This window comes from Thalassophryne amazonica, chromosome 22, assembly GCF_902500255.1.
Source record: "Thalassophryne amazonica chromosome 22, fThaAma1.1, whole genome shotgun sequence".
NCBI classification, from domain to species: Eukaryota; Metazoa; Chordata; class Actinopteri; order Batrachoidiformes; family Batrachoididae; genus Thalassophryne; species Thalassophryne amazonica.
Genome location: NC_047124.1, coordinates 31,703,997 through 31,721,700, shown reverse-complemented (window position 1 = coordinate 31,721,700; position 17,704 = coordinate 31,703,997). Strand labels below are relative to the sequence as shown.

The 17,704-nt window shown below is 39.5% G+C and overlaps 1 protein-coding gene across 3 annotated transcripts in view; it reads right to left on the bottom strand.

The window, feature by feature from the left end:
* Window positions 1-17,704, bottom strand: part of chchd3a (coiled-coil-helix-coiled-coil-helix domain containing 3a) — a 203,861-nt gene that overhangs the window by 62,598 nt on the left and 123,559 nt on the right. For all 3 annotated transcript variants that reach the window (XM_034163454.1, XM_034163455.1, XM_034163456.1), the window contains exon 6: window positions 15,756-15,839. In XM_034163454.1, coding sequence (XP_034019345.1) covers window positions 15,756-15,839 — 84 coding nt within the window. The remainder of the gene's footprint in view (window positions 1-15,755; window positions 15,840-17,704) is intronic.

Genomic DNA, 17,704 nt, shown 5'->3' with positions numbered 1-17,704 from the left:
CGAAGAATAGAACAAGTGTTTCTGTTTATTTTACTCCAATTTGTTCCATTTACTTTCCACCAGAATTTAGCTCATCTGGAGCCAAATAAAAACGCTGGTGGGGGTGTCGCAGATAAATTAAGTCATTACAGCTAATGCACTCCAGTGATATGGAGACGATAGAAGCTGGGCCGCAATGCGAGCTTCAGATCAACTTAGAGGAAAAACCCTCAGATTTTTAATGAATAAAACAAATAACTCCCAGCACTGATGGCTTCCTTTCCTTATCTGTTGCTATGCAGGAGGTCCAGGAAGGGGAGAAACCCCACCACGGCAGACGTTACAGTTCTGCAGAGCACGGCAAACGTCAGCGTTTTGCTGCCTGACACCCTGAAACCTTTGCAAAAGGGGTAAAAAATAATGAGTCACACCGCTGCATTAACCGTGCTGTGGATTAATATGATGCAGCAATTCATGTACAGTTCAGCATCACACATCATGCAGTGAGAGAAACGCTGCACAACATGCACAGTGCACACAAACATACCACCACAACCATGGGGCTTTATGCACGGTTACTGTACTGTCAACTTTACGCCTGCTCTTAATGAGGAGTGTGTATTCCTGTGCAAAAAAATAGCACGCAACATTTTCACAGCATTAATCCGCTGACATTTTGAAAACCGCACCTCAGAATTTAATGAGTTTAGCCTGTGGGATGTCACTGCTGTAAAGACCTCGCCACTCTGTGCTGGAAACAGACATTCCCTGGAAAGACTTTCTGCTAAATCTCTTTAAATCTGCTCTGTGGCCTTTAAAAGGAAGCGGTTGTGGATCTGACAATTCGACACTACAGCGGACCGTCATAGATTCACTTCAAATTGCTGTCAGTTATATGTACATATTTCAGGCTTTTTTTTTTCTTTTTTTTACAGCATCAATTTTATTTTTACAAATTCAGCATCTCCACATTAAAATTTCTAAAACTGTGTCCTTTAAACCCGAAGTGAAAACAAATGTCTAGATAACAATAACTGCTGCTTGATATTTCACACATTTTAATTTGTTTATGCCATTTCAAATACAAAAAGTAAATCAGCGTTTTCAATATAAAAATTTCTAAAAATGAATTATTATTAAACTCAAATTCAAAGCAAATCTCTACAACTAGATATAAATTAATTCAAAATATAAAAGCCATGAAGGGTTGCATAAGTAATGGGCCCCGTTCGTATAATACCTCTAAATAATCAGTTTTATTGACAGTTTCCTTCAAACAGTCAGGGGATGGATACATGAACATTTCCAAGTCACTGAATGTCTTGAACTTTATTTACATCAGTTATGAAGAAATACAAACAGTATGACACTCTGTGGTAAATCTGTGTGGAGTAGACACTTCTAAAAAACTGAGCAAATGTGCAAGAAAGAGAAGAGTGAGGAAAGCCACCAAGACACCCAGAGAACCCAGAAAAAATTATAGGCTTCTCTGCCTGTGATTAGAGAAATTGTGCATCGTGCATGTTTTGCATTTTGTATCTCCAGTTATACAGCTTCATGATAAAGTGGTATAGAGGAGGATCTTGTGAGGGAAGCCACCAAGACACCAATGACATTCTGAAGGAGTCACGGGTTTCTGCGGTGTGATCTGAGAAAATGTGCATTCTGCAACTTCTGTTTGTTGCATCACCAGTTACAGCTTCATGATGGGAGTGGAATATAGAAGGATGTTATTACAAGAAAAAAAAATGTGGAAGAGAGCATCCATGTGCCTTCTGGAAAATTGCACATGTAATTTCTCTTCTTCATGTTGAAAAAAAAAAACCTTTATTCCACGCTGTGAAACTCATCAAGCAACAGCCAAAAGTTGCACTCTTCAGTCTCTCTAATCACAGCCACTGAGTCTTGGTGGCTTCCCTCACTTTTTTTTAAAGATGCTTAAGATTTACCCCACAACATAAATAGAAACATATGGTTTCTGTTTATCAATGACTGATGTAAACCCATGCGGCACCTTGAGGTGACTTAAGTCACGATTTCTTGCTGTAAAAATAAACCGAATTGTCACTGAAGTCCAAAACATTCAGTGACAGGAAAATGTTCCTGCATCATCCAATGTTTTGTTACACTAAAATGTGCCCATAAGTACATGTGAATTTCATTTTGATGTTGATATTTTTTATTTAATTCATATTGTATTGAAGAGATTTGCGCTCAATGTAAAATTACAGGGGACATTTTTTAGAACATTTTGTAGAAAACCCTGATGTTTTTGTTGTTGTTGTTGTTGTTGTTTTAAATGTATGGCTTAAAAAATATAATGTGCAAAAGCCCAGCGTTCTCCGCACACATACAGCAGAAAGTGGCAGAGAGAATGAGAAATCCTTCCAGCTCACCAACATCTTTTATTGCTGTAGTCCAACAACAAGACAAGCTATGACCAGGTCAAGAAAACTAATTTAAAATATATTAAATATTTTAATACAACATAATGAACAAATGGCATTCAGCTCATGCTTCAAAAAGAGAGTTGCAGAGAACGTGGTACAGTGAACAGGAGATCGAGATCAAGAGAACAGAGGCAGCGATGAAGATCAAAGTGAGAGGCCGAACAAAAACGGTAGAAGTCGTGACTGCTTCTAACAGTGTGTTTCTTCCTTTCACAGCGCTGCACAACTTTGCTATGAAACGGCAACTGCTGCGGCCTCCATGGGAGAGCAGAAAAATCCAATTTCATCAATATACAAGGCAAAAAAGAGCGATGGAGGAAGAAAAAATAAATAAACTCCTTTCTAGGAAAACCAAATGAAATTGCAGCACAAAAAACCAACATCGCTTTGGGGGGGGAGAAAGATGATGTAGCAGAGAGGGAGCTCTGCACAGAGAGGGGGAGATAACACACACACACACACACGGGCAAGTTGATTGTTAAATATGAGCCTGCTTTACAGCGGGGCAGGTATTGAATGAAAATGTAATAAATATATAGATATTGTTTTCAGGGGCTATTTGGTGGTTGTGGCCACAATGAGTGGCGGCGGCAAGAGGCACCAGGCTGAGCTGTCTGGGTGCCGTGTGATGGCCTGTCACTGGAAGCCCCTCTGATGAATGGCCACGTTGGATTGGAACAGACGTGTAATATATATCAGACTTATATTCTCTCTCTCTCTCTGACTCTGTTTCTTCTGCCGCCGCCCGCTTGTGTGAACAACGCCGGAGCAATCCTGTGTTAAGAGTGTGCGGCGGGAATGAAGGAATGTGATGGGACGTGAGACTGCCAGAGTTATGAAAATAAAATCAAATATTCTAGGAGCAACTCCACCCCCCCCCCCCCACCCCCCGCCCAACAAAAGGGTTCTGCAGAAAAAAATTGAACTCCCCAAACTTTGTTGAAAATGCACCAATAAAACAGAATTTAAGAAGCAGAGGCCACTGTAGTGTCAGCAAGCCAGTGTTTTATAAAAATAATAATTACAAAAATAAAATGCAGTTGGATAAATATTCTCAAAAATAAAACGTAACTGGATAAAAATTCACATTAATTTCCGAGTAACAAAAAAGAAACAACCAACCAACAACAACAAAAAAACTAGTGATCTAGTGATCAAGCTAACACAATGATAACCAAAGCTCTGCCAAACTAGTTGTTCACTTGTAGTGTATTTTCCGGAGTCCAATTTGCAGGTTTTCAAGGGTTTTTTTTTTTAAATAGTTTATTTTTGTTTGTTTGTGCACTACTTTGTGACTTATACTCTGGTGCGACTTATATACCTAAAAATCACATTTATTATTATTTATTTATTTATGATTTATTTTCCTCTTCAAGAGGCATTTTTTTTAAACAGGTGCGACTCTAGAAAATATGGTGGTATATATTATCAGTGGTGATTAAACACCTAAATAAACTAGTTCACAGCGGTGGTGGGCATCATTCCACTAATCAGCTAACAGCTAATTAGCAGTGCTAACTTTCTCGTTAGTGAATGAGCTTTTCAGCTAACTCTGAAAACCATTCGCATACCAATAAGCATCTACTAAATTTAGCTATGCTAGCTTCAAATATGCTAACACATCTCTGAATAAGGTTTTGTGGTCCAAAATGTTTGTAAAGCTTAATGGTTGTTCCTGTTAGAGCTTATTCACTCATCCAATAAGAAAAATCAATATTGTGTAAAGACAGCACATCAAGAAGACTACAAGCAGGAAGTCATTACAAAATGAATTTATTAATTAGATCATTAAAATTAAAACAGAACCTAAACAATTTATAAATACATTAAGACAGTAAATTAACATTATATATATATATATATATATATATATATATATATAAACTAACAGGAAATAAAAGGGTTGAGTTCTTCATTAAAAAACTGTTGAGGTCTAAGTTTCTAAAGACATTCTGGATTCACATGCCATTCCAACTCAGTATAGAAATGTCAGCTGCCTATTTTATAAATACAACCAAATCTAGAGCCCGTGGATCCCCACGAGCAACTCACTAGTTCTCATTAAGTCATGTTGTAGAGATTTTGTTTCCCTGATATTAAAAAGAACAAACACTTAAAAAAAGATTATTTGATCCAATAAATGTAAAATATATAAAAAGGCCAACGAAATGCAAAACCATGTTGGAACTAACCAGAGAATCCACGAGTGTCGGGTCCACTGTGACTCACACGCAGCATCACATGGAGCGGATTCTATTGATTGAGCCGTTCCATTTTAAGAGGTACAGCACGTATACTTGCCAAAAGTGATTGGTACGCTGCAGGGTGTGTGCCAGGTTAACTGAGAGCCAAATTGTGACCACAACAAGAAAAGGAACCTTTCCGAACACAGACTAAACATACTGCACCCGTACAGATTACCAAGAGGTCTGCTGCACAGCAAAGCCGGCCGTACGGAACGCGATGATGCTATACAAATGGCAGGATTGCAGCAAAATGCACGCTGTACCGCAGCGTTTAGAGTCACTGGGTTCAGATCCCTGCATGTTGCCAAGTTGAGATGGCATTGCATGAGTTTGAGGGTGTTGCAGCCCGGATGTATTTCCTGTATTTCATCATCATGGGTCTAGCATAGCGTGACATACATGTTATTACAGGCAGAGAGGCAGAAAGGACCTTAGTTGAGCTAGCTAACTTTTTATTTAGGTTAACTAGTCAAGCTAGATAAATATTTTTCTTTCTGTTCGTCTGTCCATCAAACTTTGATGAAATCGAGGTCTAAGACCAGCCTCCTCTGTTTGGAAACAAGGAGACCATGACACATTTTCCTTTAATCACTGACTGCTGGTAAATTTCTGTCATTCAGTAACGTTGCACCACATTCAGAAGATGAGTGGAAGTGAACTCAGTACAAGTTACTACAAGCAGAAAATACTTTTTAAAAACTGTTATTAACAAGTTACCTTTAATTGAAATTAACATTAAAAAAAACAAAAAAGTTTCAATTGCTTTTGTGGGTTGAAGTGGTTCAAGGTCTTGGCTAAATACACATACTTTTGCGTTATGGAGCTTTTATAACTGAGGAAACAAAACACATTTCCTGTTTCACAGTCACAAAATGCAATAATTGATATACAGTATGACATCAAATTGTCCAACCCAAGTTTTGGGCAATTCTTTCACTCTTGAGTGTGAAAGTTGTGAAAGAAAAAGTTGGGTTGATGCATCACTTGTTGTCGCCAAGTAGGTTTCCATTACAGTACAAATGGCAATTAAAAGTAAAGAACTGAAAATACGCTTAATGCAAACATTTATGTAAAAAAAAAAAAAAATCAAATATCCCAAAAAGGATTTTGCACTTGCATAGGGTTTTTTAAGAGACTACAAAAAGCTCCGTTTTGCAAAACTGCAATGCACTTTCTCTACAATTATAGCTCACAGGATGTCACTTGACATTCTAAAAATACATGGTGCACTATGATGTGGATGGATTAACAGATAGAGAGATTGTTATTAAACCTTAGAGATGACGTTACGGCAATACTGGATTCAAATAATGAAATGCAAATATTTAGCAAGAGTTGTACATCAGTGGCTACGACTATGGGAATGACTGTTCAACCAAGAATTCCTTACAGGTATAACAGTTATTGTGTGAAGATCAAACCCTGCAGTCGCACATAATCACGGATTACGATATCTTCATTTCACAACAGTTTTTTCTTTTTTTTGGGGGGGGGGGGGGGGGATTCTGAAAATATCGCTCAAGTTTTGTGCAAATCTGTCACTGAAACAGCCATTTTCTTTTTTCTCATGATTATCTGCTACATGATTGGTGGTTTGTCTACACTCTAAAAACCTACATGGGTGTTGTTGCTTTTTATGTTACATGAGCCGAAGTAGCTAACCTAATGTAGCTTCTACGATATAAAATCAAGTTTTATGGGTGAACACATAAAAATCATCTCATTTTAACATAACATGCAACAACTTAAAATCTAACTTGCTCAGTGAACATAATGAAATTATGGAAAGGATTTCCACCTTAATAAAATGTGTTAACGTAGCCAGAAACAGTTTTGCTAAGTGACCTCAATGTAAATTTGTTGGGTCAACATGATGAATTTGGGCTACTGTTACTTAATTACTATGGGTCAGGCCAACTAGATTTGTAAGGGTAAATGTAACAAACAAAAAAACAACAACAACAAAAAACAAACAATAAGTTCCTTTGGCTGCTAGCTTGTTTGTGCTTGGGGTCACCACAGCAAACACCACAGCAAATTCAAGGTGGATCTGCATAAGTTGTGCTGATCCAGAACAGCAAAGGTAAGATGACATGTAACTATAACATTTAAAAGTAGTTGTAACGACTCTAATAAATTAAGTAACTCATAATCATATCAAACAAGTTTGAATGGCCCAAGGACATTTAATCAGTGCATTACATTTACCCTTACAGAGCAGGGGTGGTGGCCAAGTGGTTAGTGCGCTTGGTTTCCGTACGGAAGGTGTTCCTGGTTCAAACCGCACCACTGCCACATTTCTCCATGTAATGTGAAGTTGTGTCAGGAAGGGCATCTGGCATAAAACCTGTTCCAATTCAACATGCAGATCCACCTCAGATATGCTGTGGCAACCCTGAGCGCAAATAAGGGAGCAGCCGAAGGGACCTACTTTTCATTTTTGTTACATGTACCTTTACAAATGTAGTTGGCCTGAACCATGGTAATTAGGTAACAGTAACAAAAATCCATCATGTTGGCCCAACAAATTTACATTTAGGTCTACATTTACCTTTACAAATCCAGTTGGCCTGAACCATGGTAATTAGGTAACAGTAACACAAATCCATCATGTTGGCCCAACAAATTTATACTTAGGTCAATCAGCAAAATAGTTTCTGGTTAACACATTTTACTTGGGTGGAAATACCTTACATAATTTTATTATGTTCCCTGAGCAAGTTAATTTTTTGAGTGTATTCAGTGATATCTATTTTTTAAGCTTATGCTCCATTGTTTTGTTTAATTGATTCTATTTCACATTCTGTACCACAAGATTTAATTGAAATCTCTGCATTTAATCTAAAATTCCTCTTTTCTTTGTGTTTTGGATGGTGGCTTCCATTCCTCCCTTTTCTATCTCTCACTGAGGTGATTTGTTGGCACTTTGATCTGAGGGATATTGACCAGAGGCCAACACCGCTGATGTATGGCGACTGCCAGTGGTCGATAATGCCTGTGTTAGTCGCTCCTATACAGTAAGATTCAGTGTGCTGCACTGCCCAGAGATGTGATAATGCAATAAGAGATGAGAAAAGAAACGAGATGAGCTCAGCTGTAGAGCTGGATTACTCAGGGTTCAAATGTGTCATTTTATAACATATAATCCTCAGGTCTTTGGTGAAGCAATCATCCTGCCAAGAGAAGTTTGGGAGGGGAGTCCTAGACTTGTTTTCTTTACCCAATCGATCCATTGATTAAATTCGCACCTTTACCTGACGTCAGCAAATAACCTTCTCTCCTCTACTACCCAACCACATTTCTACAGACGAGTGCACTTCCAATTAGTGACAGAAGTCCACTACCACTCAATACAGGCTTAACATCCAGCCTCGGCGATGAAGGGAAAAGTGAAGGGCTTATTGAGCCACAGGGAGAATGTCTTTCACACAATGTGCACAAACGCATCCACTGTGAGAACATTAGGGTTAAACAAGCATGGCCGCTGCAGCAAGGAACGACGGGGCGGATATCTGCTAACAATATGAAAAAACAAAAACATGAAAAATAACGGTACAGTTGTTTGGTCGAGACTTCTGGACTTTTCAGTTTGGACTCACTGGGTGCAATGTTGACAAATATTGGTTTTCCAGAATGCAAAAGTTGGAGAACCACACCCTACTTTACCTAGACCAGGATTACAACTTCTCAATCGCCCTTTATAGGTGTGACAGAAACATCAGACCACGGTTGGGACCAAAGGACAAAAACTGGGATCAAACTGAACTATGTCCATTTGCAGCGTGAAAACACTTGGGCAGTCTGGAATTTTGGACCAATTTCAGGACATCGGGGCAGGTTATCATCAAACATCAACTCTAGTCCTGCCAGTCGTCGATATATAGTGGGCTGCTATACATTACACTCTCTTCCAGTCCTAGAAATATCGCTCCCAGAGAAACTCACACTGTCTGCCGGTCCACTATATTTAGTGATTGGGGGGTACACCCAGAATCGGCATTCTAACCAATAAACACCAAGGAATATATGAAGCCCGATCCCCATGCTAACGTCAGACGTACTCCGGTGCTCCGGCTTTTTGATTGGTTAGACATGTCCATTTCACCAATATAAAGGGGGTTTTTTGACCCCTGCATCAGAACAAAGAAAATCAACTGAATCACGGTGGTGACTGTAGAGACTGAAGTCGATGAAGACGTCATTCTTCACAACGCAGAACCGGAGAATAGGGAATTATTCAGGGAAATCTTTATGACAGAAGATTCTGATGATGATTTCCTGGGTTTTGAGAAGATGTCGAACTGGAGCCTTCAGACCTCGAAGATGTAAACTGGACGAACAGCCTTTTGGACCGGAAAATTCCGCAGTTCACAGGAGTAGGAATGAAAATCAATACGACACTCAAAGAAGCCTGGACTTCCCTGGACTTTTTCAACTTGTTTTTCACCGTTGATTTGATCAATCTTCTGGTTGTGGAAACTAACAGATCTGCCCAGAAGATTTTGTGACGAGGAGTGTATTTTTGAAATAGTAAGTCATATTCTTCCGTATAAGCATGACTATAATAAATAAATAAATAATAATTTCATATGAGTATAAGACAACCTCACAACTGAATTCTACATTCTTTATTCTACTAATATATTTTCACTTTCATATGGGTCTTGTGCCATAGAGTAGATAAATGGCTTTTTTCCTTGACATGTAATAGAGCCTGGGAAGCTTAACATGCAGGCATGGGGAAGGGGGCCAACTGATGGACACAGAGGTAGAACTAGGGTTAAATCACAGAATACATTCAACAGAAGAAATAGAAGAAAAAGAAAAGCAAGAAAAATGAGCTGTGGGAGTACACCGGCAGTTTCTAATTGTTTGTTCAGACGTAAATTCAAGTTGAAAAGACATTAAAAATGTCTCCAATCAAACAGAACTACCCGCCAAATTGCAAACAAGCCAACGCTAGAAATGTACGTCTACAAACTAACAGGATGCAAGTATAACATGGAAAGTTCTTTAGTATGAATGCAAAATTGCAATGTGAACCCAAACTATCCAGACAAAATGTTGGACACCATCCTTGGTACGGATCTTGTTCAGGGGTTTTCACTCAAACGTTTAACCAGAAATCATATTTGAAACATTTGGCTAATATACCAGCACAATCCTTTGTGGAGTGCGTATCATAACATGCTGCAGAACCGGGTCATATTTTCACTTTACTTTGACTACAGAGACCATCTGAGTCCCTGCACGCTCCAAACTAAACTCCTTCCCTGCACGACCATGTCATTTTAAGCACATTAAATAGGGCGACGTGTCCTTCCCACGACGCACTTATGATTTGAGAGCAGCACAAGCGCGTCGTTTCACCACACTTTAATAGGGCTTCTGACCTTGGTCTCCTGCCTTACTGGCAGTTCTTGCTAGAACCGGCATGGAGCTACCATTTGAAGCGAGCAGTTGACCCGAGCCCCCCCTCCGTAGGATGCAGGTTGAACAGGAAGATTGGGATAGTGTCATGTTCAAGGACTGGTTTGCCACATAGAGGGCCAAATAACCATCAACTCTTTAAACATGTTGGAAGGAAAAGAAAGAAAAGGACAAACTGAGGGCAAAAGAGCACTGGTGAGGGATTACAGACAGAAAGACCACAGTGGGGGGAACAAGCAGAGTTTAAGTTAAAGGCTGAATTTACAGAAATAATATGGGTAAGAGGAATAAAATCTATAAATGTGACTGGAAGTATAAAGAGGGACGCATTTGAAAAGGATGATAAATCAATGACCAAGTAAACACACCCCACTGTCGGGACTGGTACTGGTTTACACATTTTAAGCTCCATGTGCTAATTTAGGTATTCCATCACAACAGGTTTACCATCGCAAGAGACGGCTGATCCGCATTTTTCAATTCTGATCTGATTTGGATTCCGATATGTAAGAGCTCTTTCTGAACTTGTTGAACCTTACGTGCCTTCTTGTGCCTTGCAGGCACAGGATGTGGACTTGTGCCGTGTTTAGGGTTAAGAAGTCAGCAGGTTTATAACAGTTATTCTGTTGTTATTAGAAAGCCAACTTGTGTTGAATCTTCAGGCAAATCTTAAAATTATTTTTTTCTTCTGTTTGCTTTATTTGTATTTGACCTTTAGTATACAGTGTGTGATAAACAAAAAAAAAAATGCAGTATTTTTTCTTAAAATGCCAATTTCAAGACCAACCTTCACTGAGATACATTTGGTAGAAATCTCCAAAATGACCTGGCTGGAGCAGGCCAACAAAGAGACAGGCAGACTTGACCTTAACAATCAGCAAATTTGGCCTCATGTGGGCAATTCCAGAATCGATCTACATTTGTGTGCCACACGTTTGGTGCAAATCAGAGAGAAAAACCTCAGTTTTGACTTTTGGCTTCAATGACTGACCTTTGGTAAAAGCTTCTTGCATGGGAACGTGTACACTCATTTATTGTTTCCTGTTACAGAGTGGGTCATATTTTTGTTCGTCACAAAACTTTCACCCCAGAGACGACGTACCAATGATGCACGGCAGCTGTTTATGGAACATTACTAGTTAAGATGTAGTTACTATTTAGTCAGCTATTTCTTTGAATGTATTTGATATCAGGTCCATAAATGATACACAGACATGGTACATCACGATTTGTGTACGTAACGCTCTATAGCATTCCAGTTGTAACAGAACCAGCTTGGAGCTATGCCATGAGTTAGAGTGTACTGTTGTTTGGTTCCCACGATACATCTTGGTTTGAACACTTCAAGCAGTAGCTAACAGTTCCAACAAATCTCTCTCAGTTGCTGTACATCACGATTTTCTGTGCACCACATTTCTGTGTATCTCATATTGGACCGGAAATACGGACATACTGTTGGAAGAGTACTACAACCCCTGGCAAAAATTATGGAATCACCGGCCTCGGAGGATGTTCATTCAGTTGTTTAATTTTGTAGAAAAAAAGCAGATGACAGATGACACAAAACTAAAGTCATTTCAAATGGCAACGTTCTGGTTTTAAGAAACACTATAAGTCAGGAAAAAAACAAAAATTGTGGCAGTCAGTAACGGTTACTTTTTTAGACTAAGCAGAGGGAAAAAATATGGACTCACTCAATTCTGAGGAAAAAATTATGGAATCATGAAAAACAAAAGAACGCTCCAACACATCACTAGTATTTTGTTGCACCACCTCTGGCTTTTATAACAGCTTGCAGTCTCTGAGGCATGGACTTAATGAGTGACAAACAGTACTCTTCATCAATCTGGCTCCAACATTCTCTGATTGCTGTTGCCAGATCAGCTTTGCAGGTTGGAGCCTTGTCATGGACCATTTTCTTCAACTTCCACCAAAGATTTTCAATTGGATTGAGATCCGGACTATTTGCAGGCCATGACATTGACCCTATGTGTCTTTTTGCAAGGAATGTTTTCACAGTTTTTGCTCTATGGCAAGATGCATTATCATCTTGAAAAATGATTTCATCATCCCCAAACATCCTTTCAATTGATGGGATAAGAAAAGTGTCCAAAATATCAACGTAAACTTGTGCATTTATTGATGATGTAATGACAGCCATCTCCCCAGTGCCTTTACCTGACATGCAGCCCCATATCATCAATGACTGTGGAAATTTACATGTTCTCTTCAGGCAGTCATCTTTATAAATCTCATTGGAACGGCACCAAACACAAGTTCCAGCATTATCACCTTGCCCAATGCAGATTCGAGATTCATCACTGAATATGACTTTCATCCAGTCATCCACAGTCCACGATTGCTTTTCCTTAGCACATTGTAACCTTGTTTATTCTGTTTAGGTGTTAATGATGGCTTTCGTTTAGCTTTTCTGTATGTAAATCCCATTTCCTTTAGGCGGTTTCTTACAGTTCGGTCACAGACGTTGACTCCAGTTTCCTCCCATTCGTTCCTCATTTGTTTTGTTGTGCATTTTCGATTTTTGAGACATATTGCTTTAAGTTTTCTGTCTTGACGCTTTGATGTCTTCCTTGGTCTACCTGTATGTTTGCCTTTAACAACCTTCCCATGTTGTTTGTATTTGGTCCAGAGTTTAGACACAGCTGACTGTGAACAACCAACATCTTTTGCAACATTGCATGATGATTTACCCTCTTTTAAGAGTTTGATAATCCTCTCCTTTGTTTCAATTGACATCTCTCGTGTTGGAGCCATGATTCATGTCATTCCACTTGGTGCAACAGCTCTCCAAGGTGTGATCACTCCTTTTTAGAGGCAGACTAACGAGCAGATCTGATATGACGCAGGTGTTAGTTTTGGGGATGAAAATTTACAGGGTGATTCCATAATTTATTCCTCAGAATTGAGTGATTCCATATTTTTTTCCCTCTGCTTGGTCTAAAAAGTAACCGTTACTGACTGCCACAATTTTTTTTTTCCTGATTTCTTATAGTGTTTCTTAAAGCCAGAAAGTTGCCATTTGAAATGACTTTAGCTTTGTGCCATGTCTGTGATCTGCTTTTTTTTCTACAAAATTAAACAACTGAATGAACATCCTCCGAGCCAGGGGTTGTAGATTTAAGGAAGTAGACTATTGAAAGTATGGTCCAAGAATTTTCAAAAATGCATTTTTTTTTTTTTTTTGCCCGTGACGAGGTGTTCTGAATGCTGATTCAGCTGTGTCTCGACACTGAGCAGGTATTAAGCTCTGAAACGTCCCAGGTTAATACTTTTTTTAATGAATGAATGAATTTATTTAGCACACACAGTCCAAAACAACAACAAAAAAAACTTACAACAAAGAAAGAAAATGGATTAACAATGCATCCGTGTGCCTGAAAGAGTATAGGCAGAAGCAAAGCTTTTTAAAGCCTACCCCTTTATCCAAAAATAAAATTATCTAGGGGGGGAGTAAAAAACCCAACTATTCCCACTCCCTTTTTCAACCACTTCAATCTCTTGAACTTCAAGGACACAATCCGAATGCTACCAAACAAATTCACATTTACAGTTTGGCAACACACAAAACTCAACCTTCTTCAGCAGATGCATATCTTGAAAACATCATGTCTTTATACTGATTTCTAAAGTGATTGACATTTTGACATCGTTTGAGTTCCTCCGTCAGGTTATTCCATATTCTAGGGCCACACATGGAGACACAGAAACCTTTCCTGGTCGTCCGAGCGCCAGCAATTTTAAAATGATACAAGCCCAGTAAATTATATTTTCCCTCTCTCTCAGTAAAAAATTGTTGAATTCTAAAGGGCACTTGTTAATTTTTCACTTTGTACATTAACTGAACAGTCTTGAACAAAATTATATTGTGAAGTTTTAATATTTGAGATTTAATGAACAATGGGTTGGTGTGGTCTCGATAACCTGCATTATGAATTGTCCTTAATGCTCTTTTTTGAAGAATAAATAATGGTTGTAATGAAGTTTTATAATTTTGCCCCAAACCTCAGCACAGTAAATTAGGTAGGGTGAAATCAATGAACAATACAAAGTATGTAGTACTCTGCAATAAAGAACATGCTTTGCTTTATTTAATACTGCAATACTCTTTGATACCTTGTTTTGAACATGTTGAATATGTTTTCCAATTAATTCTTTCATCAATAATGACATCTAAAAATGTATTCTCTTTGACACGTTCTATGTTTAGTTTTTAGTCACCCTCATGCAAATAGTCAGTTGTGTGTCCTTTTTGCTGGATAACAGCCTGTAGTCATTTGAACAAGTCCCAGACATGTTCCCTGAGGAATCCCAGCCCATTCTTCTTTGATGAATCTTTCAAGCCCCTCCAGATTTGGTGGTCTTTTGGTATGGACCTTGATCTTCAGTTCATCCGACAGATTGTCAGTGGGATCCAAGTCAGGGCTTTGTGCAGGCCGGTCAGTAACGGTCACTTTGGTCTTCTGGAGGTAGTTCGTCACTAGGAAGAACATGTTTTGGGTCGTCGTGTTGGAAGACAAAGCCAGGACCCATAGCAGTGTTGCTACTGACTGCCTTTTCTTTCAAAATCTTCACATATCCTTCTTTCTTCATGATTCCTTCCACCTTGAGGAGATTCCCAGTTCCAGACACAGTGAAGCATCTCCACAGCATAATACTCCCACCGCTGAGTTTCACTGTGGGGACGTGTTCTTTGGGTTATACATCTCTCTTCTTTCTCCAAATATAAGCGGACAAAGATTTTGAGTTTTATCTCATCAGACCAAAGGACAGGCTTTGGCATAGTCTTTCTCCAGGTTGTTCTTAGCATATTTCAGTCTGGCTTGAAAGTGTCTCTTCTGCAGAAGTGGAGTTTTTCTTGTTCTGCAACCTCTCAGTCCACTCCTGTCCAGGGTGAAAGTGATCATCTTCTTTGAGACTAAAATTCCTGACCTGGCCAAGTCATTGACTAGTATCTTGACAGTTCTTCTGGGGTCTTTAGACATGTCTCTCACTAGTTTTCTGTCCAGAGACTTTGAAATCTTTCGCTTCCTAAATCGGCCAGGCTTCTTCTGTACTGTGCGGCTCTCATTGAATTCCTTGATACTTCTCAATCCTGTTCTTGGAAATGCTGTGATAACTCCACCTCCTGCTGCTTTATGAGGAGCATTAACAGCTCAAACCCTAACTGATATTTTCATACTGTGTGTACGCTGGAAGATAACCCTCAGTTTTAACTTTATTTTACAAGCTTAGAGCATTACAAAGTTAAAGCGCATCATTACACAACAGTGGTTTGTGCTATGAAGGTAAATTCTTAAGCAGGCTAATAATTTTCATCCTGGTAGATTTTGGTTTTTCTGAAATCATTTTGTTTCTGTGTGCAAAGTGAAATAATCTAAGCATCCAGAATAAAACTAGGATGTTTCGAGTGGAAAATTCCTTTAAAAAGAACTTGGAAAAATTTTGAAGAAAACTTTAAATTTCATAGCGGGGCTAATAATTTTCTCCTCATCTGTAGAACCAATATTACACACACATTTATTTCAAATGATTATTCTTGTGAAATAAATTTTTCATGGTCCATGAGTTGCAGTTTTGCCTTCAGGCACCTACAGATATCTGCACAGGTAGCATGCAAACAGTGACTTACCCTCTCCTCCAGCCGGGCCACCTGCTGTCTGTAGAATGCATCCTGCTTCTGTAGATTTGCTTCTCTGGCCTGCAGCTGCTTTGCCTGAACACACACAAAAACAAGCAACACCATGTGAACCCACTAACGGGAGCAAAGACAAAAAAAATCCTTATGTGTTCAGTGGGGAATTGTCAAGTCTGACACCGTCACGAAAGACAGAATTATACATACGCATGAGGAAAGAGCATAATGAAACTCAGACAAGTGTGTGCATAGTGTGCACATGCAAAAATAATATTCTGTTTTACATCTGCCAATCTGTAAGACGCTGATGAGGATACTCGTAAATCTATAGCTCTGTTTTATGTGAGGCAGGCGAAAAACTGAAAAACTACGCTGATGATACTCAGTTGTACATGCCAATAACTGCTGGTAATCTTATACACATCAAGTCATTAGAGGATTACCTTGTGTAAGTGAACAGCTGGATATCCAGAAATTTCTTACTTTTAAATTCAGACAAGACAGAAATGATGGTCCTTGGTCCAGCGGGACCAAAACATCAGTCTGACCAACCTAAGCACATGTGGCATACATCACACTGACACAGGGAGGAACCTTATGGTGATTTTTGGTCCCATGTCATCTTTTGATCACGAGAACTGCTTTCTTCCACCTGCGAAATATAGCGACGTTTCATCCCATCCTGTCTATGGCTGATGCTGAGACTCTGATTCATGCGTTTATCTCTTCTAGACTGGATTACTGCAATGTTCTGTTCTCTGCTTTACAGCAGTTCAGCATTTGGGCTCTCCAATTGGTTCAAAATACTGCCAGAATTTTGACAAGAAACACGATGTTTGACCACATTACACCAACTTTGGCCTCCCTTCACTGGCTTCCTGTCTCTGTGAGGTCTGATTTGAAACTTATAAAATTATTCATAGACTAGCTCCACCCTACTTAGTTGACTTAATTATACCCTACGTACCGGCCTGGGCTCTGCGTTCTCAAGGTGCAGGACTACTTTGTGTCGTTAGGGTGAACAAAAAGTCTGCAGGCCACAGATCATGCACCTGTTCTGTGGAATGATGTCCCTGTGGAGATAAAACAGCCAGATTCTGTAGAGACCTTCAAGTCCAGACTTAAGATGCATGTATTCTCCCTCTTGTATGGCTAAAATACTGACATAGTATGGAACTATGCTTCCTATCCCTTAAACTCATATTTGCACCGGAACAAATCTATGCCTCACTTCCTCTAAATTCTGGGTCCGTTAGTGAAGCTAACGATCACCGGCTAGCTGCCGGCGATCACCTTAGTATTCTCTCTGCTTCCCTGTCGATTTACCTTAGGTGCAGTTATTTCTGCTTTTTCTCTCTGTCCGAGGCACTGAAGTGACCACGTGAGGTTGACGGCTGCGGAACACAGGGCGCTGGGCTGACCACGAGGTGCAATGGCTGAAGCTGACACAGTGGTCTGTGGACCACCTCGCTGAGGGGGACCTCTCCGAGCCACTGCAGTATGTTTTTGTAACGCAGTCTGAACACTGCTTTTACGAGAGCGAAGCTAACAAGATGATGGATGGATGCTGGCCCTGCACCCAAGGGAGCTGGACGTGTCTCACAACACCCTGCCTGTGGTGCCAATGACTGCGTGCTCACCTCAATAATGCATTTTGTTTTTGATGCCATTCTGCTTTTTTTTGCTTCCTTTTTCTTCAGCTTGGTAAAGACTTTCTAAAAACCTTGTAACTGTCATCAGAGAAAGTTTTTTCTTACCACTGTCACCTGTGTACTTGCTCTAGGGGTTTGGTAAGGTCACACCTTACTCACGTGAAGCGCTGTGAGGCAGTTTTTTTTTTTTTTGTGATTTGGCGTTGTATAAATAAAATAAATTCAAAACTGAATTGACGCAGTATTTCATTATCCCATCCAGTCTCCACCACACTGATAACCATCTGTGTT